At 43.1% G+C, this 24080-nt stretch overlaps 1 protein-coding gene across 4 annotated transcripts in view; it reads right to left on the bottom strand.

Annotated features, from left to right (window-relative positions):
* The window catches only part of tax1bp1b (Tax1 (human T-cell leukemia virus type I) binding protein 1b), a 140000-nt gene that overhangs the window by 69011 nt on the left and 46909 nt on the right, over positions 1 to 24080 (bottom strand). For 3 of the 4 annotated variants that reach the window (XM_080205882.1, XM_080205890.1, XM_080205898.1), the window contains exons 5-8: positions 22642 to 22800; positions 8857 to 9005; positions 4440 to 4530; positions 2738 to 2923 (exon numbers count right to left, since the gene is read on the bottom strand). In XM_080205882.1, coding sequence (XP_080062008.1) covers positions 2738 to 2923; positions 4440 to 4530; positions 8857 to 9005; positions 22642 to 22800 — 585 coding nt within the window. The remainder of the gene's footprint in view (positions 1 to 2737; positions 2924 to 4439; positions 4531 to 8856; positions 9006 to 22641; positions 22801 to 24080) is intronic. The other variant, XM_080205907.1, reaches the window with a different exon arrangement.

Genomic DNA, 24080 nt, shown 5'->3' with positions numbered 1-24080 from the left:
TGACGTACTGGGAAACTTGACTGAAAGGAAGGACAGTGGGCAGGCAATGGCAGTCATTCAAGGAACAAATAGGTAAACTCTAAAAGATGTTTATTCCTACTTGGCTCAATAGTGGAAAGGGAACTGTGGCCAAACCATATAGAGATAATATTAGATTCAAGAAGCATACAAACCGGCAAGAACAAGCAACAGACCTGAGGATTGGGAGCAATTTAAAATTAAGCAAAGGTAGTCCAAGGGTTTGATTAAGAAGGGAAAAATAAAGTATGAAAGTAAGCTAGCAGTGAACATAAAAACTGACTAAAAGTTTCTAGGTATATGTAAAGGGAAAACAATTGATAAAAACAAATGTAGGTCCCTTTTACAGTCAGAAACAGGGGAATTCAACAAGTCAAAAGGAATGGCTGTAGAACTAAATTCATACTTTGCTTCTGACTTCACAAAGAAAGATATGAATGATGTACTGGAAATTCTGAGAGCAACAAGTTTTAGTAAGGAGCTAAAGGAAATGAATTTTAGTAGAGAAATGGTTTTGGGTAAAATGATGGGATGAAGGTAGATAATTCTCCAGGGCCTGATGATCTTCATCCCACAGTACTTAAGAAAGTGGCCCTAGAAATAGTAGATAGTGGTAATTTTCCAAAGTTCCTTGGACTTTGAAATGGTTCCTGCAGATTGGAAGGTAGCTAATATAAGCCCCAGAAGGTAATGATGACTGGGCCTTTAAATTTAAACACGGCTAAGTTAAATAATTTTTTTTTGGACAAGGGAGTCAAGAGTTATACAAAAGTGGAGCTGGGATCACAAACAGATCTATCTGAATGGTGGAACATGAAAGACCTATTCCTGCTCCCAAGTTTTATGTTCCCAGAATGAAGAAAAATAACTCTCCATTACTATACAAGTACATTCCACAAGCCTTTCCTCACACCCTAAAGATCTGCTTGCAGACAAATTCATACTCCTTCTGAAACAAAAATTAGGGGATCACAAAAAAAAATACAAAGGTGGGGTTAATTGGAAAACTTTTTCAGAGAGCTAACACAGACATGTTGGGCTGAATGCCCTCCTGCTCTGCATCATTCCATGCTCTTGTTACCTCGTACACAAAACGATCTGGGACAACAAGATTAACAATGAACCTGTTTTCTGATAAAATAATGCTGAAATATTATACTGATCTCTCCAGCTGGTGGATAAAATATTCCTGTCAAACAATATACCTCAGTTCATTTAAGTGAAATTAAACAACAAACATGATGCTTCACTAAATTATTGCACCACACTTGAGAATATATTCTCATCTCTGGGTCAAATTCCTGGCAATCCCTCCCTAACTGCACTGTGGGTACACTTTTGAGGATGGCCTCAACCGGGATCTTGGGTTCGTGTCACACTCTCTAACTGCCACGACGTGCCTGCACTTGCAAAATCTCACTAACTGTCCTGGTTGGAGACAATATACACCTCTAACCTCTACTTAACCCTCTCTCCATTCACATTATCTGTACTTTTAAGATTTGGTTACCTGTAGGGAGTCATTAAAATCAGGATGCCCAGAAGGCCAGAAATGAGGAGTGCAGATAGTTCAGAGTGTTGTGGGGCTAAAGGAGAAACCATGGAAAATCTGAAGATAAGAATGGGACTTTTAAAATTGAGTCAATGTACCTCAACGAGCAGAAGGTTATGGGTGAACAGGATGTGGTGCAGGTTATGAAACAGCAGAGTTTTGGATGACCTCCAGTTTATAGAGGAGAATGTGGGACGCCAGCCAGGAGTGCAAGCGAAGAGTTAAATCTAAAAGTAGCAAACATGATGGTTTCAGTAGATGAGCTGAAGTGGGGTGGAGTCAGGAGATATTATGGAGAAAAGAATAGGGAGCCATGGCGATGGTGTGGTTATACGATTGCTAGCTCATCATGGGGTATAACGTGACATCAAAGTTGTGAAATGTCTGGTTCAGCCTCAGACAGCTGCCAGGCTAGGGGATAAAGTTGGTGGCTAAGGAGTAGAGATGGTAGTGGAGACTAAAGACAATGATTCCATTCTATCCAGTATTTAATGATCAGTTATTGCTTTCTCTCTTCATTACACCAATCCTCACCCCCTTTTCACTCAGATTTACTAAAATGTAGTTGAGGGTATTTTTTTCCCTGCTGCTTCTTTCTTGCACAAAAATAAGATGTTGATTCTCATAGGGATACAATTCAAATGTTATCCAACAGCACCTTTCTTATATGGTTAATCTTCACATGCAGAAAGCATTGTCAAGCCCTCTAAACTTGGAAGGAAATAGCTTCAAGACTAATTATATTCTCACTCCATATCTCCACATGTGCCATTTCTAAAGGAGATAACTGAACTATCAGGAGCAGGAATTTTGTTAATTTCCCATTCCACTGACAATGAGACAAATGCCTGCATTGAACTGATATCACTATCTGATCTGTATAGCTTTATACTGCATCATATGATGCACTTACCACTTAGCCACATCGAAATTCATTAATTTTCTGACATGTACAAGCAAACTACCAATCGTGCATAAACAAAATATTGTAGCAAAGCAAAACTAATCTAATACTTCCCTTGGTCACAGAGCAAAAAGTATGACAGAACAGGTTGTAGAAATTTGAAATGTCTGGTAATAATCTATTGATGGTGAGGCACCTGAAGAAGCTTCACTAGGAACTGATGTTACTTTAGATGTTTAATATTTTCAATTAACATTTCTTACCAAGTTAGCAGAGTTAACTAACATTTCCTTTTGCATTTTTTCTTTTTCTGACAAACATTGCTGTAGTCTTCCCACTTCTTCCTTGAAATGGGCCAGCATGTTCTCTTTACTTGCATCTAAGCTTTTAAAAGACTGCATCTCTGTAACCAGCTTTGTGTTTTCAATTTCTGTATTCTTTGCATGAACCTGCAAATGATCATGATTAGTTATAAAATTTATTTTTGGCTAGATGGCTAGTAACAATCAAATATGTCACAGTCTAGCATTTAAAATCCAAGTGTGAAACACAATATCATACACTCATACCAAAAGTGACTTTCTACGAAGTTTCAAATCAGACAGTAACAGATTTGAAGTGAGAACAGGGAAAATCCATATAAGGATAATGGAACTTGAATACCTTCCTAACAATATTGGGGGCAATTCTCCCAAAAAAATTCGAAGTGTCAAATTTAGTTAAAAACTGGAGTAAATCACGCTGGCTTTTTCAGCGGTTGTTTCAAAATGAATCTCCCACACTGTGCACTGCAGAGTGTACTGGCGTGATTCATCCAGAAACCAGTGGGTGGGGCCAGCAGCTTAACGCCGAGTAGGCCACTGCACATGCACCGATCTGTTAGTGCTGAAAATCAGCACATGAGCAGTGGCCTTCATCTGCTGGCCTCCTGACTGCTAGCCAGCTCGATCGCTGGCCAGCCCTGCAACCCACTCACAAATGATCGCTGATACGTCCAGGCCAGCCTCCTCCCCCTATATCCTCAGCCCACCCAGATGCCCAGCCTGGATCTCTGACCTTCCTCCCCCTGTCATTCAGCCAAAGTGCAAAGTGGCAGCAGGAGCACCACCACTCCCCTCTCCCGATCACCCCAGGAAGCCCCACTCCCATCAGACACTGCCCTTTGGGCATTGGCACTTTGCCCCTTGGGCAGTACTAGGGGACTCAGGCTGGCACTGCCAAGGTGGCAATGCCAAAGGCCCCCCCCCCCCACCCAATACTCAACCATTTGGGGGGCCGCAACTGTCCCTCCCTCTTCAATCCAGCATGGCTGGGCTGCCAGCTCCCCATAGGTAGGCAGCTGTACTTGCTAGAATGAAATACTCCTGGCCCTGAGGGAGAGGGGAGGTTGTGGTGGCCATCTTTCTCCTTACATCTTTGGTTAGACTGAGGCAGCTCCACGACTGTGGTTTTTAGGTGTGGCTATTTTTGTTCAGAAATTTAATCAGAGTTCAACAGAGAAATAAGCCCACTTCTCTAGGTATAGTGATTGGGATTATTGATTTTTCTGTAGAGAAAAACTCTATACATACAGAAGACAGTGATAGCGTGGAAGATATCAAAAGGTATGGAAGTTAGTTCTTGTAATAGTTCCTCTCCCTGGTATCTACCAGAACTACAACTACCCAAGTTAATTTTATTACTTTCAGGGTGTTTCCCAGCAAGATATTATGTCCATTTACATCAAAGTGCATGGGGAAATCAGGAACTGCAGAAACAGGATGGAGGATGTTCCGGATGGGTTCCTTTCAAGATTTCTTCTTTCATGCCTAAATTTTGAACATCAGATTAATGTCAGGGCTTGTACTGGGATTCCAGTACTGGAGTCTTATGTTATATAGTCTAAGCATTCGGTTGGACTTTGTCTATATGGTCACTGCACCTGACCAATTTTACAATAAGGAACTTGAAGTGAATACTTATTACCTTATATAGATCTTTCTCGTCCTTTTCATTCTTCAGCTGCAATTCTAGTTGTTCTTTTTCAACAATTAGTCTCCTGAGTTTGTGCTTTATGCTGAGGAAACAATTTTACATCTCAAGACAGGTATAAATCTCAAGAAAATATAATTGACATCAAAATAACTGAACTAAAAAGGGTCCAATCTACAACACTACTTTTAATTCCAAAACTAAAACTTGTGCTTCACAGAATGCATCTTCAACACAAATGACAAATTCAGAGGTTTTTTTTGGTTTGTAATCCATGGGGGGTGGATATTGCTGGCCAGCATATATTGCTCACCTCTAGGGCATTTTTAAGAGTTGACCACGTTGCTGTTGATCTGGAATCACATAAGCCAGACCACGTAAGTGTGACAGATTTCCTTCCCTCAAGGAAATTAGTAAACCAAATGGGATTTAACAACAATAATGGTTTCACGGTCATCATTATACTTTTATTTCTACATTTTTATTGAATTCTGGCTTCACCATCCATCAAGGTGGAATTTGAACTCAGGTCCCCCAAACATTACCCTGGCTCTGTGGAGAACTAATCCAGTGATTATACCACTTAACCACTGTCTCCCCTTGTTATAAAATAAAACCTTTATTGAAATTTGATAGAATTTCTAACTAAAATCAAAACTTTAGACTTCGAAATGCATAAAAGATATGTAGGAAAAGTCTGGTGCGTTTTGTTAACTCACAATACATTACATGTTGCTATTTTAGCAACTTATTATTTAAAATCTGTCAAGAAACTTGCTGTAAAGTGGTAAAATAACTAGTTATTTCTACTTTTCCAAATAATTTTGCAGCACAACAGGCAGCCATCACATTAGTTGCAACATTATAGCATAAATGTCAAAAGTTATTCGATATTTCTGTAATACAGCAAGTTTACTCAAGCAATACATAGAATCCCTACAGTGCAGGAGGCGGCCATTTGGCTCATTGACTCTGCACCTACCGTTATCCCACCCAGGTCCCATTCCCACAACCCCACACATTTACCCTGCTAATCCCCTTGACACTAGGATAGCCAAGCAACCTAACTTGCACATCTTTGGGCTGTGGGAGGAAACCATAGCACCCAGAGGAGCAATAAGCAGACACAGGGAAACTGTGCAAACTCTACACAGCGACCAAGGTCAGAATTGAGCCTGGGGTCCTGGAGCTGAGGGGCAGCAGTGCTAACTACTGTGTTACCATGCCAGCTATCATGACCAGCAGAAGGTAAAAATGACATTTTAACCAACACGGATTTCATACACGACATCCCTAGTACTAGTTAACTACCACTTTATAGAAGTTTTTAAGATACAAGTAATTTTGGATTCTGAAGTAAAGCAAAGCTGAAATTTAGACTGCAGAAGACAAGGAGACACCAGTCTTTTGAGAAAAACATTTTTCATAAAATGACCTATTTGCAGGAAATATGTTTCATCATTTTTTCAACTCATTTACAGGATTTGGGCATCGCTGGCTAGGCCAACGTTTTGTCTATCCCTCACTGCCAACACTGATGTTCATGCAGGCCTTTACATTTAAGCTGCAACGTTGATCCACAGTTCAAATATAATTAAGAAATGAGATCTTTGTATGGTTGTGCTGCCTAGACATTCATGGAATAGTTTTCACTTAGGTTTTCTTTCCGTTGGTCAGCAGCTCCGAGTTAGCTCCGCAGTGTCTGTCCCTCTGAGGGAATATACTGGAAACCAACCCACACACTCCCTTTTCTCAGCTCCCATCCTCTCCAGCAGTACTCAAGCTTTCATAGAATGCATTTCACATTGACTGTTAAGTTGTCAGGCTGCATGAAATTACACCCTGTGCCCAACCATGCACGTGTACCTGACAAGCCAAAAATTCAGGCCCATATGTTTTAGCTATTACCTCATGCTGTTTGGGAGCAAGCTCTTGACCTGGCTACTATGAATAAATTAAGATGGCAACCAACTTAAAAGGGAGCTTTCAGGTGGAGCTATTCCCATGAATAGGCTGCCCTTGTTCTTCTGGGTGGCAGAGGTGGAAAGAGCCTTGGTGAATTACTGCAGTGCATTCTGTAGATGGTACACACTGAAGAGAGTGATGAGGGAGCAAATAATTAGGATAATTGATGATTGCCAATCAAGTAGGCAGTATTGAACTTCAAAGAGTCACTGGGGTTGCGCACACAGCCAGACAAGTGATGAGTATTATTTATACAGCAGCTTCCAAACCACAGCTGCTACTGCCTAGGACCACAAGGGCAGCTGATGCAGTGGGAACCCCACCACCTGGAAATTCCCCTCCAAGTCATTCACATCCTGGCTTGGAATATATATCACTGTTCCTTCACTGTTGCCAGGTAAATATCATGAAACTCTCTCCACATGGACTGCAGTGGTTCAATGATGCTGCTCACCACCTTCTCAAATCAATTAGGGATGAGTGATAAATGCTGATATGGCCAGCAGTGACCACATCCCAAAATGAAAAATAAAAACAAAATCACATTCCTGAATTGAACTTTGTATATGGTGGATATGCTTTGGGAATTATAAAGCAAGTTGCTCACCATACAATTCTCAGGCTCTGATCTGCTTTTACAGCTACAGTATTGATATAGATGATCCAGTTTCTAGTCATATATGATGTTGGTGGAAGAGGCAACAATAGTAATGCCATTGAAAGGAGATGGACAGGTTCTCCTCCTTGTTGGAGATGGCCATTGCTTGGGGCTTGGATAGAACAAGTGTTACTTGTCATCTATCAGCTCAGAAAATTGTCCAGGTTTTGCTGCATGTGGACAGTGACTGTATCTGAGGAGCTGCGAATAATATTGAACACTGCAATTATCAGCACGCATCCCCACTTCTGTTAGAAGGAAACTAATTAATGAGTCAACTAAATATAGTTGGGCCTAAAATACCAACTATTCGGAGGAACTCCTGAAGCAATGCCGTGGGTTTGAAATAATGGAGTTCTAACAACCAGAATCCTCCTCCTCTGTGCTGGATATGACATCAGCCCATATGGAGATTTCCCTATTTCCAATGACCTCATTGGCTCTTTGATGTCACACTTTGTCAAATGCTGCCTCGATTCAATGGAAGTTATTCTTACCTTACTCTAGCCATAAGAAAAGTGTCTTGTACATAAAAGTACCTATTTGGAAAGATATGCTGCCAATAAAGAGAGGAGAAAACATAACAGCAATACAGTGCTGACAGGGAGTGCAGCCAGATGATACTGAAATACAAATTGTGGGAAGACACTGTTGCACTAGAGTGGAATGAACAAAAGTTGCTCCAATAATTATGAACTCTGATGGGAATGTCAATTAGGGATAATGACAGCACGGGGGCGGTTTTCGCACACAGCACGGGGGCGGTTTTCGCACACAGCACGGGGGCGGTTTTCGCACACAGCACGGGGGCGGTTTTCGCACACAGCACGGGGGCGGTTTTCGCACACAGCACGGGGGCGGTTTTCGCACACAGCACGGGGGCGGTTTTCGCACACAGCACGGGGGCGGTTTTCGCACACAGCACGGGGGCGGTTTTCGCACACAGCACGGGGGCGGTTTTCGCACACAGCACGGGGGCGGTTTTCGCACACAGCACGGGGGCGGTTTTCGCACACAGCACGGGGGCGGTTTTCGCACACAGCACGGGGGCGGTTTTCGCACACAGCACGGGGGCGGTTTTCGCACACAGCACGGGGGCGGTTTTCGCACACAGCACGGGGGCGGTTTTCGCACACAGCACGGGGGCGGTTTTCGCACACAGCACGGGGGCGGTTTTCGCACACAGCACGGGGGCGGTTTTCGCACACAGCACGGGGGCGGTTTTCGCACACAGCACGGGGGCGGTTTTCGCACACAGCACGGGGGCGGTTTTCGCACACAGCACGGGGGCGGTTTTCGCACACAGCACGGGGGCGGTTTTCGCACACAGCACGGGGGCGGTTTTCGCACACAGCACGGGGGCGGTTTTCGCACACAGCACGGGGGCGGTTTTCGCACACAGCACGGGGGCGGTTTTCGCACACAGCACGGGGGCGGTTTTCGCACACAGCACGGGGGCGGTTTTCGCACACAGCACGGGGGCGGTTTTCGCACACAGCACGGGGGCGGTTTTCGCACACAGCACGGGGGCGGTTTTCGCACACAGCACGGGGGCGGTTTTCGCACACAGCACGGGGGCGGTTTTCGCACACAGCACGGGGGCGGTTTTCGCACACAGCACAAGGGCGGTTTTCGCACACAGCACAAGGGCGGTTTTCGCACACAGCACAAGGGCGGTTTTCGCACACAGCACAAGGGCGGTTTTCGCACACAGCACAAGGGCGGTTTTCGCACACAGCACAAGGGCGGTTTTCGCACACAGCACGGGGGCGGTTTTCGGTTTTATACCTGTCTAATTCAGTTTCCTTTGCAATGGCTTTTTGATTAGCAGTCACTATGTCTTCTTCAAGTTGAGTAATTTTTGCAGCTGCTTCTTTATACTTTTTGTCAACGTCTTCTTTCTCAAATTTTAAAGCTTCTGAGCTCTGGAAGAGATCCTAGTTAAACAAGTGTAAAAAAATCCTATTAATTAAGCAAGGCATCAAATTAGAATTCAAAACTTTTACACACAGAAAATACTTTCAATTATTTGAATTTAACTACACAGGTGCATTTAATTGATGCAAGTTTCCAAATGTTGCGAGGGAAATGAAGTTGGAGCACTGAATGAAAACAATGGCTTTAATCTACCCAGTATTTAATTACAGAAATTTCTGCTTTTTGAGTAAGTGTCAGATAAGCAGTGGACAATTTATGAATATCAGAGGAATCAAGGGAGGTGATGATGAGGTAGAGTGGAGGAGTCAATGGCATACCCAAGAATAAAACCAACACTGTGCATTTACATAATGTTGCAGAGGGGCAATATGTAGCTCAGAAATGGGAAGGGCCAGGCCAGGTCACGATAGCTAATTTCCTTTCCTAAAGGACATAGGTGAACCAAACAGGTTATTTTTATGACACTGATTTTATGGTCATCATTAGATATTTAATTCTGGATTTTTAGTGAATTCAAATTTCACTATCTGTCATGGTGGAATTCGAAAACAGATCCACAGAGCATTACCTTGGATCTCTGGATTACTTAGACCAGTGACAATACCACTGCATCACTGCCTGCTTTACTTTTGTTAAAGTCACACAATATTTTTAATTTTCATTCTAATGTGCAAAAAAAACAAAATTCTTAAAATTAAATTTTTTAAACCTACCAAGTCAGTGCTAATTTATAGGTTCAATGAAAAAACTCCGAATCATGTTTTGCACATTATGGTGTTAAAAGAATAGCAAAACCAACAAAATTCAAGCTTGCAACAACATCATTTTTTAGACTTCTGAAAGTCTTTAAAATTTTTCATTCATTCACAAATGTGAAGGGTGATCCAAAAGATGATAGAATTATGATGCATTCTTTAAAGATGTAGAACTTCAATATACAACAAAACTGAATAACCCAAATATAAACTGACCTATGAAGCTAAATAAACACAATTAAATGTAACAAAAAATTAGACTGCAACAATACTATTGCTGAAATGATGAAGTTGCTAACCACTGCAATCACCATCAAAAGCTTACATCTGAAACTGCTTTTCCATTTCAGAAACATGCCCAAGGATTACAAGCTGTGAAAATGCTCTGAACTCATTAGCATTTCTGGCAGAGCACGGAAATAGAAACTTAGGGTCTCAAATGCCTTGCTGTTTCAAGCATTGACTTGAACTTGCATCAGGAGAAAGCTGTCAATGCTGCCAGAATGTCATTTCAAAAACTTAAAAGTCATTTTTTATAAGCCTGCATTTCTGGCTTTCCCCTCAGCCTGCATGAAATACTGGCCATGTTTACTCTGATGATTCAAGAAGTGTCAGAAAGAGATGAAACATTCAACTGCTGAATTTGTCAGCTTGACCCAACATTTTACAATTATCAACTGACAGATTTTCATTTTTACTTCCAATTTCACGTCAAATAAATATAACTACAGTTAGTCAAACCCAGAAATTCACCACATTTGGAGAAAACTCTAAATTCAGATTAAAATGTTACAAGCTAAATTATATTTTACCAATAGTTTGAGCCAGAATAAATAGGTTTAAGAACCTAAGAACTAGGAACAGGAATAGACCATCTGGCCCCTCAAGCCTGCTCCGCTATTAAATAAGATCATGGCTGATCCTTTTGTGGATTCAGCTCCACTTAGCCACCCACTCACAAAACCTTTAAATCATTTACTGTTCAAAAATTTATCTATCCTTGCCTTAGAAACTTTCAATGAAGTAGCCTCAATTGCTTCACTGGACAGGGAATTCCACAGATTCACAACCCTTTGTGTGAAGAAGTTCCTCCTCAACTCAGTCCTAAATCTGCTTCCCCTTATTTTGAGGCTATGTCCCTTAGTTCTAATTTCACCTGCCAGTGGAAACAACTTCCCTGCTTCTATCTCATATGTTTCTATAAGATCTCCTCTCGTTCTTCCGAATTCCAATGAGTATAGCCCCAATCTACTCAGTCTCTTCGTATGAGCCAACCTTCTCAACTCCGGAATCAACCAAGTAAATCTCCTCAGCACCCCCTCTGGTGTTAGTGTATCCTTTCTCAAGTAAGGAGACCAAAACTGTACACAGTATTACAGGTGTGGCCTCAGCAGCACTTCATACAGTTGCAACATAACTTCACTGTTTTAAACTCCATCCCTCTCACAATGAAGGACAAAATTCCATTTGCCTTCTTAATTATCTGCTGTACCTGCAAACCAACTCCTTGAGATTCTTGCACAAGGATACCCAGGTCGCTCTGCATAGCAGCATGCTGCAATTTTTTTACCATTTAAGTAACAGTCCATTTTGTTGTTATTCCTACTAAAATGGATGAACTCACATTTACCAACATTGTACTCCATCTGCCAGACCCTCGCCCACTCATATAGACTATCGATATCCCTTTGCAGACTTTCAGCATCCTCTGCACACTTTGCTCTGTTACTCATCTTAGTGTCATCGGCGAATTTTGACACACTACATTTGGCCCTTAACTCCAAATCATCTATGTAAATCATAAACAATTGCAGTCCCAACACTAATCCCTGAGGCACACCACTAGTCACTGATCGCCAACCAGAAAAACACCCACTCTTTGCTTTCTATTCGTTAATGAAACCTCTATCCATGCTAATACATCACTTGTAATACTATGCACTTTTATCTTAAATGGCAGTCTTTGATGTGGCACCTTGTCAAATGCCTTCTGGAAATCCAGATACACAAATTCCTCATTGTCCACTGCACATGTAATCTTCTCAAAGAATTCTACCAAATTAGTCAAACATGGCCTTCCCTTCATGAACCCATACTGCGTCTCACCAATAGGACAATTGGTAAAACATAAATCAACCAAAACAGCCATCTTGGTGGGTTTACCACCAATACCGAAACGTTCTCAGACAGATTGTGGTCATATTGGAAGCCTCTTCAATTCTTTGAAAATTAAGGACTAGGTAAAGCAGCTTTTGTTTATATTGAAAAATAATTCTGTCCCTTAGAAAACAGTTAAAATAGAAGCTTGAACACTCCAAGACACTCATTACTTTTTACATTAAAAATTTTGGAAAGTGAACTTTATGCAGTTAGTTTTACCTGTTTCTGAGTTGAACATTGAAGAAAATCACTGCTGCAGCAGTCATGGCATACAACAGCATGTGGCTTTTTTATGTTCATTCTCAAGCTGTGACTGTCTTGGGCAAGGGTAGAATTTATTGTCCAACCCTAAATGCTATGACAAAATGATTGTGAGCTATGTTCTTGGACTGCTGCAATGTATGGTGAAGATTCTCCCACAATGCTGTTAGGTAGGGAGTTCCTGGATTTTGACTCAGCAATGAATGAATGAATGATGTCCAATTGAAGTGTTATGTAGCATGGATAATGGATGTGATGATTATTCACATGCACTTGCTGCCCTTGTCCTTACAGATAGTGGGGTTCTCAGGCTAGGCAGATACTGCCAAAAGGAATGGTAAGTTGCATCTTTCAGGTGGTACACACTGTAAACACTTACACCAGTGTTCAGCAGACTGGATGAAATGCCAATATTCTTCAATCTGGATGGTGTTGAGCTTCTTGGGCGTTTTTACTGCTCCATCCAAATGACAACAGCAACAATTTGTACTTATGCAGTGTTAATCTAAACAAGGTCCAAAAGCACTACATTGAAGCTTTAGAAAATAAAACATGACACCAATCCACAAAATCATATTAGGGTGGATGGCCAAAAGCTTGTCCAAAAGGTAGACTTAGAAAGACGCCTTATAAAACAAAAGGCAGAGTGGTGAAGAGTTTTAGGGAACGAATTCCAGAGCTTAGGGCCCAAGCACCTGAAGGCAGGGCCACCAATGCTAAAACAACTAAAACAAGGAATTCTCAGATGGACAGAATTCAATATCGGGAGTTCATCTTGAAAAGTTGTGGGGCTGGAGCAAATTTATAAAAACAGAGGGGAACCAGGAGAAGGATGGATTTGAAAACTAGAATTAAAATTTTAAAATGAACACATTGATTAACTGGGTGCTAATGCAGCTGAGCAAGGACAGGGGTGAACAGGACTTGGTGCGAGTTAGGACACAGGCAGCAGAGTTTAGAATCACCTCAAACTTAGAGGACAGAATCTGGACTGTTAGCCAGGAGCGTATCGCAATAGTAAAGTCTAGAGATAACACAGGAACAGGGTTCAGCAGGTAAGCTGAGGCACTGGAAGATTGGGTAATATTAGAGAAGTGGAAAGAGGCAATCCAAGTAATGTCATGAATGCAAGATTGAGAACTCATGTCGGGGCAATTATGGCCCCACGGTTGTGAATGGCAGGGAGAGGGATGGTGTCAGCAACTCAGGATTGGAATTTGTGGTGAAGACCACAGACAGCAGCTTCCTAATACTTAATTGGAAGAAAATATTATCCACACTTATCTACATGCTGGACAGCCTACCACCCTCAGTGAACTGGAGGTCATCCAAAACCCTTTGGTCCACATCCTAACTTGCACCAATTCTGTTTGTCTTCACTACCATACAATGGTTCTGACCAGCAATTTGCATTCCTGTTTTCAAATTCCTTCATGACTCAGCCTTTGCTATCTGTATAACCTGCTCCAGCCCGTCAACCCTCCTATAACTCTCCTCCAATGCTGATTCTATTGCCCATCCCATTTCGGCCCCGCCCCCTTTCAAGAGGGATTTCTCAACTTCCCGCATTGACTAGCTTTTGGTCACCTATTTGAATAATGTGGCTTGGTGTCAAATTTTGTTTGAGAAAGCTTCCATGAAGAGCCTTGGGATTTTCTACTATGTTAGAGCCATTCCAGAGATGAAAATTGGCAGTCAGAATGAAGTCATTCATATTTACATGAAGAACTGCAAAAGGAGCTGAACACACGTACGTGACATTGACACCTGATGTTATCATGGTGAGAATATCATTAATGTAATTACTGAAGATGGTTGGCCCTTGGGCACTGTTCCAAAAAACGTGGATTGAGATGAATGGTTGTGGGTCATTGGAAAACACTAACTTTTGTGCCACATATAAGTCCAGCCAGTTTTCTAACTGATTTGCAGTGACCTCTGTTTTACTAGTGCTTCTGAGTGTCACAGTCAAATTCACTGTTGATGTCAAAGACACCTCAGAAATTCAGATTACATCCCTGGTTGGTAGTTAAGTCTTCAGCCAAGTGGTCCTGACAAAAATTCTAACTGAGCCTCAGTGAGCAGGAGCTATTAGTAGGCAACTACTGCTCGATGTCCCTGCTGGGGACTCCTGCATCACTTTTCACATGATTGGGACTAGTTTAGTGTGTGTTAAGCAGGTTGGACAGATAGCAAAGGCTGAGTCATGAAGGAATTTGAAAACAGGAAAACAAATTGCTGGTCATTTGTGCTGCTTTCTGTGAAAAGTGCACACCAGGGTAATTTCCCATTTTGTGCATAGATACCAGTATTGTAACTGTACTGGAACAACATAGTGAGGGGTATGGTTAAATACCAAGAAACAGGAATAGGAGGCCACATGGTCCCTTTAGCCTGACCCACTATTCAATATAGTCATAGTTGATCTTCTACCTCCTCAACTCCATTTTCCCACCAGCTCCCCATTTTCCATGATTCCCTGAGACACCAAGGCTGCAATTCTCCCATTGTAGCCCGCCACTTTTCTGGAGGGTCTGGCCAGGAGACGCGCATCAGCGGCCTTGAACGGGGATTTGCATGTGCACCGGCAACACATGCGCATTCCCCAGAGCCAGCAAACAGTCGCTGGCCAGACCATGCTAAAACCAGTGCGAAGGCAGTTATTTAAATCTGTTTTTAATCTACTTTAAAGAATGAAGGGGAGTAATCGGGGCCCCCGGCGGGTTGGGTGGCAGGGGGTGCCCCCTGGGCATAGGCACTGTGGCAGTACCAGACTGTGCCCCCAGCACGGCCCAAGGGGCAAAGTGCCCATGCCCGGGGGCACCTTGACACTGCCCACAACATTGGGCACTGCCAGGGGGCAGGGCCTAGATGCAATTGGTAGGGGTGAGGGGGTCCCGCTGCCACACTGCACTGGGATCGGTCTGGACTGGAGGGAGGGCAGCGATTGAGACAGGCGGGAAGGAGTCGACCGAGGTGAGATGGAAACGCCACTGCTAGGGAATGGGGCCTGGGCATCGGGGCGCTCCGAGACAGAAGTGGGGGGCGGTGTCAGGGCTGGCCCAGAAATTGTTGTGGGGGCTGCAATCGGGCTGTGGGAGGGCCTGGAGGGGCAGCACAGAGGGGGTCCCGGACTGGCCAGCAAACAGGAGTTTAACAGTTTGGGGCCACTGCGCATGCGCAAAGCTTCAGAACTGTCAAACTCTGGCACGAATAGGCCCGCTCCAGGTGAGATTCACAACTGGGACCTCTTCAAGTGCACAGAGTGCGGAGATTCAGGTGAGAAGCAGAATTGTCAGAACAGTCAGGTTTTAGAACAGTTTTCCTGCTAATTCAGCATTTTTGGGAGAATTGCCTTTCCAAATATCTGTCTTAGTCTCAAGAACATAAGAACATAAGAAATAGGAGCAGGAGTAGGCCATCCAACCCTTCGAGCCTGCCCCGCCATTCAATAAGATCATGGCTGATCTGCCGTGGCTCAGTTCCACATTCCCACCCTCTCCCCATAACCCTTAATCCCCTCTCTTATCAAAAACCCATCAACCCGCGTCTTAAAAATATTTAGCGAGGCAGCCTCCACCACTTCAACGGGCAGAGAATTCCAGAGATTCACCATCCTTTGAGTGAAGAAGTTCCTCCTCAACTCCGTTCTAAACCGCCCCCCCTTTATCTTGAGGCTGTGCCCCCTAGTCCTACTATCCTTTCTGAGCGGGAAGAGTCTCTCCACCTCTATCCTATCCATCCCATTCATCATTTTATACGTCTCAATGAGATCTCCCCTCATTCTTCTAAACTCTAACGAGTACAAGCCTAGTTTGTTCAGCCTCTCCTCATAGCTCGACCCCCTCAACTCCGGCATCAGCCTAGTAAACCTCCTCTGCACTCCCTCCAAGGCCAAAATATCCTTGCGTAAGTACGGCACCCAAAACTGCAATATATTCAATGATGGAGCAACCAAAATGCTCTAAAGTAGAAAACTCCAAAATTCCACAACCATTTGACTAACTTCTTTTCATCTCAGTCCTAAACCGTCAGCCTGTATTGAGACTGTGCTTGTGTTGTAGATTCCCCAGCTAGAGGAAACAGTCTCTCAGTCAAATCTCTCAATCAAGCCCCTTCAGAATAATGTAATGTTTCCATAAGGACACCTCTCATTCTTCTAAACTTGAGCATATAGGCTTAATTTACTCAGCTACTTATCATGGAGCTGCAATCACAATGCAGGTTCTAGTGAACCTTCACAGTGCCACTTCCATTACAAGTACATCCTTCCTTAAATTTGGAGATTAAAACACCATATAATATTCCAGGTGTGGTCTCACCAAAGCCCTGCATAATTGTCATAAGATGTTTTGGTTCTTGAGTTCCACTGCCCTTGCAAGTAAAAGTAACATGTCATTTGCCTTCCTGATTGCTTGCTGTACCTGCATGCTAATGTTGCACACCTTGCATGAGTGTACCCTAGCTTCTCTGAACATCAACTTTGAAAAGTTTTACACCTGTAAAGAAATTTTGCATTTCTATTCTTATAGATAAGTGAATAACATCAGACTTCCCCTCATTATACTCCAGCTGCCACCTTGGTTCACACTCACTTTACCTGTTTATTTACCATGGCTAATCCATCCAACCCACACATCTTTGGACTAAGGGGCAATTTATTATTGTCAACCTGCCTAACCTGCACATCTTTCAACTGTGGGAGGAAACCAGAGCACCCAGCAGAAACATGAGGAGAACATGCAAACTCCACACAGATGGTTGCCCAAGACTCGCATCAAACCTGGTCCTTGACACTGTGAGGCAGCTGTGCTAACCACAATGCCATCATGCCGCCTCCCTCAAGGATGAAGATATGCTGTGGAGTGAGTAATGCCTCCAACCAAGCTCCACCAATATAGCTATACTAGCAACTACCTGACAAATTGGAAAATTGAACATTCGGCCCATCATGTTGTGTGGCACCACCACAGTCCTAAATGGGACTTCGACCAGATCTAGCAACTCAAAACTAGGCATCCACGAGGGTCATCAGCAGAGTTGTAAACAACCTTAATATGCAACCTCAAGGTCTGCCATATGTTCCACTCGAACATGACCAACAAACCAGGAGATTAACCCAGGTTCAACGAAGAAAGTGCAGGTGAATGCATCAGGAATACCTAAAAATGAGGTGTCAACCTGAAGAAGCTACAACACAGGACTACTTGCATTCCACACAATGAAGGCAGCATGAAATAGATAATGCCAAAAAAGGCCGAAACCAATTGCTCAATAGTCTTGTCACATTCAGCTGTGGACAATTAAACAACTGACTGGAGGCAAGGGCTCCACAAATATCCCTATCCTCAATAATGGGGAAGCCCTTGCAGAAGACAAGGTTGAAGCATTTGCAACCATCTTCAGCCGGAGATGCAGAATGGATGATCCATCTTGGTCTCCTGCAGAGGGCCAGAGCATCACACATGCCTATCTGCAGCCAATTTGATTCACTCCAAATGATATTACAGAAGTGATGAAAGCACTAGATACTGCAAACGTGATGGGTCCCAACAACATTGTGGCATTAGTATTGAAGATTTGTGCTCCAGAACTAGCTGTATCCTTAACTGAGAACATAAGAAATAGGAGCAGGAGTAGGCCATCCAGCCCTTCGAGCCTGCCCCGCCATTCAATAAGATCATGGCTGATCTGTTGCTGCTCAGTTCCACTTTCCCGCCCTCTCCCCATAACCCTTAATCCCCTCTCCTATCAAAAACCCATCAACCCGCGTCTTAAAAATATTTAGCGAGGCAGCCTCCACCACTTCAACGGGCAGAGAATTCCAGAGATTCACCACCCTTTGAGTGAAGAAGTTCCTCCTCAACTCCGTTCTAAACCGCCCCCCTTTTATCTTGAGGCTGTGCCCCCTAGTCCTACTGTCTTTTTTGAGCGGGAAGAGTCTTTCCACCTCTATCCTATCCATCCCATTCATCATCTTATACGTCTCAATGAGATCTCCCCTCATTCTTCTAAACTCTAACGAGTACAAGCCCAGTTTATTCAGTCTCTCCTCATAGCTCAACCCCCTCAACTCCAGTATCAGCCTAGTAAACCTCCTCTGCACTCCCTCCAAGGCCAAAATATCTTTGCGCAGGTGCGGCGACCAAAACTGCACACAGTACTCCAGCTGCGGCCTCACCAATGCCCTATACAGCTGCAGCAAGACCTCCCTACTTTTATATTCAATCCCCCTCGCTATGAAGGCCAGCATCCCATTCGCCTTCCTGACCACCTGCTGCACCTGCAAGCTGGGTTTTTGCGACTCATGCACAAGGACCCCGAGGTCCCTCTGCACCGTCGCCTGCTGCAGTTTTTCACCCCGTAAGTAATAGTCCTTCCTACCAAAGTGGACCACCTCACACTTGCCAACATTAAATTCCATTTGCCATTTTCTGGCCCATTCGCCCAGCCTATCTAGATCCTTCTGTAGACTCTCCACACCCTCCACACAATTTGCTGTTCCCCCAATCTTGGTGTCTTGAGCTTTTTAGTACAGCTGCATCACAGGAAATGTGGAAAATTACCTAGTTATAGCCCATCAACAGTAAAGGAGAAATCCTATTAGGCCATTAGTCTATTCTTGATCATCAGTAATGTGATGGAAGGTGGTATCAACAGTGGCATTTACAGAGCAACAACCTGCTTACTGGTACTCAGCTTAGGTTTTGCTCAGGCTGCTGAGCTTATGATCTCATTAAAGCCTTGACCCAAACAATGGCATTACCACTGCTGAAGCCCACGCTATCAAACTCCTGAGGCCACCACTGACCAGAAATTGAACTGGACCAGCCATATAATACTGTGGATATAACATCAGGTCAGAGGCTAGGAATTATGTAAAGAGTAATTCACTTCCTGGCCACACTCCTGACTGTCCATTTATCTACAAGGACAAGTCAGGAGTGTGACGTAACATGCACAATTTGTCTGGATGAGTACAGCTCCTGACCAAGTCCTCAATATCCCCTGTAATCCACGGCTCTCTAATCCTGCTTTTCCCATCCTTCCTCTTTACCGGCACATGTCTTTCCTGCAACCTTTTCAGTTTGCCCTTGAAAGCCTCCCACTTGCCAACCGTGGACTTACCTGCTAACAACCTCTCCCGATCGGTGTCCTTCAGCTCCTTCCTAATCCGGCTATAGCTTGCCTTCCCCCAGTTCAGCACCCTCCCCTTCAGACAGCACTCATCCTTTTCCATTTTTATCCTAAAGTAGACAGACTTGTGGTCACTGTTAGCCACATGTTCGCCGGCTACAACCTCAACCACTTGCCCCGGCTCATTACCCAAAACTAAATCCAGTATAGCCCCCTCCCTAGTCGGGCTAGTTATGTACTGCTCCAAGGACCCTACCAGCACACATTTTACAAATTCCTCCCCATCCAAACCCCCAGCTCTAGGCACCTTCCAATCCACTCCAGGAAGGTTAAAGTCACCCACTACAACAACCCTATTCTTTCTGCACCTATCTAAAATGTCTTTACAAATGCCTTCTTCCACTGCCGTTGGGCAGTCTATAGTACACCCCTAGCATAGTAATCGCTCCCTTCCTATTCCTCAACTACACCCACAGTGACTCAATCCCTAACTCCTCCATATTATCCTCCCTCTGCACTGCTGTCATGTGCTCCTTAACTAACAACACCACCCCACCACCTTTCAACCCTCCTCTGTCACACCTAAAACACTTATACCCAGGAATATTCAGCTGCCAGTCCTGCCCTTCCTTTAACCACATCTCCGTCACCACATCTAAATTCCTCATCAACATCAAGGCCCTAAGCTCATCCGTTTTACCCATTACACTTCTTGCATTAAAACAGACGCAATCCAAACCTCCAGGCCCACTCGGATCCTCCTTCGCCCAGATAATTTTCCTTTCAACCAAACCTACCTTGTCACCCAACTCATTCCTAATCCCAGTGCCTAATAAGCTATCAGTCTCATCCCCACCCCCCTCCCTATTAAACCCTGCCGAAACACTCCAGCTAACCTCCCAGCTAAGATATTTGTCCCCTTCCCATTCAAATGTTCCCCAACAAATCCAGCCAGGCCCTAAAGGGTAGCTGCATGTATTTTCGCTGCTGTACCCCTGACACTAAAGGCAATTTAGCTTAGCAAATCAACCTAACCCACACAACTTGAGTGTGGGAGGAAACTGGAACACCTGGAGGAAACCCATGCAGACAAGAGGAGAATGAGCAAAGACAACAGTGACCCGAGTCCAGAATTGAACCGGGTCCCTGGCGCCGTGAGGCAATAGTGCTAATCAGCCTAAGAATCCCATCACCTGCAAGTTCCCCTCCAAGCTACATGCCATCCTGACTTTTAACTAGATCACCCTTTCTTCACTGTCAGGGAATCAAAATCCTGGAACTCCCTTTCTAAGAGCATTTTTGGCAGACTTGCACCTCATGGTCGATCAAGGTGGCAGCTCACCGCTGTCTTCTCATAAGCAGCTAGGGATGGACAAAAGATGCTGGCCTAGCTAGTAACACCTACATGCCATGAAAAAAATAATAGAAAGCTATAGAAGCTTGTGATGAGACTGAGGACAGAAATGAAGCGACCAAGCAATGCCTGCAACTGCACATATACATTTCATCAATACAATGGGTAGGTTGAAGGGAGTATGGAAGAAAATGATTGAGAAAATACTGTTCAAGTTCCTGCTTCTGGAGTGTCAACAAGAAATGTTGGGACCACTTTCGAGGTAGAAATTTGAACTGCCAATACCTGAAAGGAGATTTATTAATGAAATTTTTCTTAAAATCAATTTTTCTCTCTTAAAATAACACCTTTCCCTTGATCTCTATCCTCCTTCCTACAAAGATAGTATTTTGTAGAACAGAGCTATCAAGGAAATAAACATTACTTCCTGAGTAGCCCAACAAGAACCATTATCAAAATAAACCACGTGCTTTTATATTTGGAACCACATTCTTAATTTTACCCGACTGAGGTCAAGACAAAAGTACTGTCTAAAAGGAACTATATTGAGGCTGCAATCCAAAAATCAGATGTAAACATGTGGTGACGAAGTTTTAAAACAGCTCAAAACATTATTAATGGAACTTGAATCAACTTGGTTAATTATCTAAATAAAATCTATATTTTCTGTTTCAGATGCAGAGAGACTTCTAACTATTCAGACCATGGAGTTCTCCAAACAACCCATCTACTAGAAAAATTATGCTTTCAAATCATTGAGAGGAATAATTCAAAGGGCAATCCACAAAATGTTTATGCCATGTTAATATCATTGACTATAAGTTAGGTGTGAATATATATTTTTGTGATTTAGTTCATGCAAATTCACTTACTTCCACTTTCACAAAAGGGTGCCTTTTTTTTATTAAGTTTCTACAGTATAATACAAGAGGTGCTCAATTGTTCAAACATAAAAGGGCAGTGTATAACTACCCTGCAAGATTTTCACCACACGGTGGCACAGTGGTTAGCACTGCTGCCTCTCAGCGCCAGGGACCTGGGTTCGATTCCCAGCTTAGGTCACTGCCTATTTGGAGTTTGCATGTTCTCCCCGTGTTTGCATGGGTTTCCTCCAGGTGCTCCAGTTTCCTCCCACAGTCTGAAGGACGTGCTGGTTGGTGCACTGACCCAAACACGGTGCTGGAGTGTGACGATTAGGGGAATTTCAGAGTAACTTCATTGCAGTATTAATGTAAGCCTTTCCTGTGACTAATAAATAATCTTTATTTTACTTCATTTTTGCTCTCTGGGTTAATGCTGAAAGTGCTGGAATGTAAAATAAACATTTTAAATTGGAAGACAACTTGTACAATAGGAATAGCTGTACTTCAAACATTAAAAAAAAGAAATACGTTCCAACAAAATAAACTTGTTGCTTCAATTTCAAAATTTTAGACAGTTACATGGGTCAGATGGGAATAGAGGGATATGGGCCAAATACAGACAACTGGGACTAGCTCAGTGGTAAAAACTGGGCAACATGGGCAAGGTGGGTCAAAGGACCTGTTCCATGCTGTAAACTTCTATGCCTCTATTTATTTTTAAAGACATGCAACCAGGTAGCAACTCTCATTACTCAGCAATCCATGATCACTGACTTGAGCTTTTGGGGTTAAAAATTAATAATGGTTTTAAAAACCTGGCCGATTAACAGGGTAACATTTATCAATAACTTTCTGGAACTGGACAAATCCATATTGACTCTCAGGGCAGAGCCCATATCCATAAACAGCTTCACCAATATTGTTGAGGTCAGAAGCAAACATATAGTTCACCTCACAGTTAACATCATTTTGAGATAACAAAAATACTTACCATATTTTTCAGTTAGAAAATAAAAATATCACATCAAATAGAAAGTTAATTCCCAAGGTTTTCTTTCTTAGTCCAAGTGTAACAAACACACCAACATAAATCTAAAATGTGTACCTTGTAATCCTTTTTGATTTGGTCACAGACTTCTTTCTCGTGGTGAATTTCTTTTTCAAATTTTTCCAGGCGCTCCCCTAACTGGACAGCTTCTTCTTCAAGTCCAGACTTAGTCTTCAACAGCTCCTCTTTTTCCTTTAGTAGCACTTCAATCCTTTGCTGAATATATAAATTACAGGTCCAATTTATAATATTGCATCAACAAGCCAACTTCCGTGTTGAAAGAGGAACGCAAATAGGAATCCAAACTTTACAGTGAAGAGTGAAAATCAGATGACAATAGCTTAACATTTCTTGGTTTGCAAAAATTATTTCTGTGAGCTATTTTCTTATCATATTTGTATTCATACATATAGTATCCTGCAATGATGGTTATAGTACATGCAGATTTAATCAATTTTCACAGCTGCTGTCAATTATTATTGTGGTCATTTCTGGTTTCCCCTTAACTCAGCAGATTCTAAAACAGGCTCAAAACCAAGTACTGTTTGGTCAATAATAGGTTAAAAACTAACAACTTTTACCTTAATCATATGGTGTTTTAGTTACGAGAACAATGACAGAAGATAGAATTGGTGAAAAGAGATGTATAGAGGAAGGATGCCCACAGCTACTGTTCCGTAGTGTGTTGTCAATCTCATGCTTTAAATGGGCATAACTTCCACCTCCGGTTAACTCTAATTGAAGTAAATCATGCTAATTTAGCGTTCAGGTACTGGACTACATTGTACAGAGCACAACTGATACATTCTTCAAACCTGTGAAGTGTTGAGCAGAGACTTAAATAGGTTTTAATGTCAAAATTTGTTTACACAGCAATGAGAAAGTGAGCCAGCCTTCAGATGTGTCTGACTAAAGTCACCCCTGTCCAAAATCTTACTAAGCTATTATGGATACTCTTTTTGCGTTCAAACCAAAGCAGATGTTCAAACCAAAGCTTGCAGGTGCAGCAGGTGGTCAGGAAGGCGAATGGGATGCTGGCCTTCATAGCAAGGGGGATTGAATATAAAAGTAGGGAGGTCTTGCTGCAGCTGTATAGGGCATTGGTGAGGCCGCAGTTGGAGTACTGTGTGCAGTTTTGGGCGCTGCACCTGCGCAAGGACATTTTGGCCCTGGAGGGAGTGCAGAGGAGGTTTACTCGGCTGATACCGGAGTTGAGGGGATTGAGCTATGAGGAGAGGCTGAATAAACTAGGCTTGTACTCGTTAGAGTTTAGAAGAATGAGGGGAGATCTCATTGAGACGTATAAGATGATGAATGGGATGGATAGGATAGAGGTGGAGAGACTCTTCCCGCTCAAAAAAGACAGTAGGACTAGGGGGCACAGCCTCAAGATAAAGGGGAGGCGGTTTAGAACGGAGTTGAGGAGGAACTTCTTCACTCAAAGGGTGGTGAATCTCTGGAATTCTCTGCCCGTTGAAGTGGTGGAGGCTGCCTCG

This window comes from Carcharhinus amblyrhynchos, chromosome 2 (genome assembly GCF_965287045.1).
Source record: "Carcharhinus amblyrhynchos chromosome 2, sCarAmb.v2.hapA, whole genome shotgun sequence".
NCBI classification, from domain to species: Eukaryota; Metazoa; Chordata; class Chondrichthyes; order Carcharhiniformes; family Carcharhinidae; genus Carcharhinus; species Carcharhinus amblyrhynchos.
The sequence above is the reverse complement of the archived record's forward strand: the minus strand, read 5'-3'. Positions and strand labels throughout refer to the sequence as shown.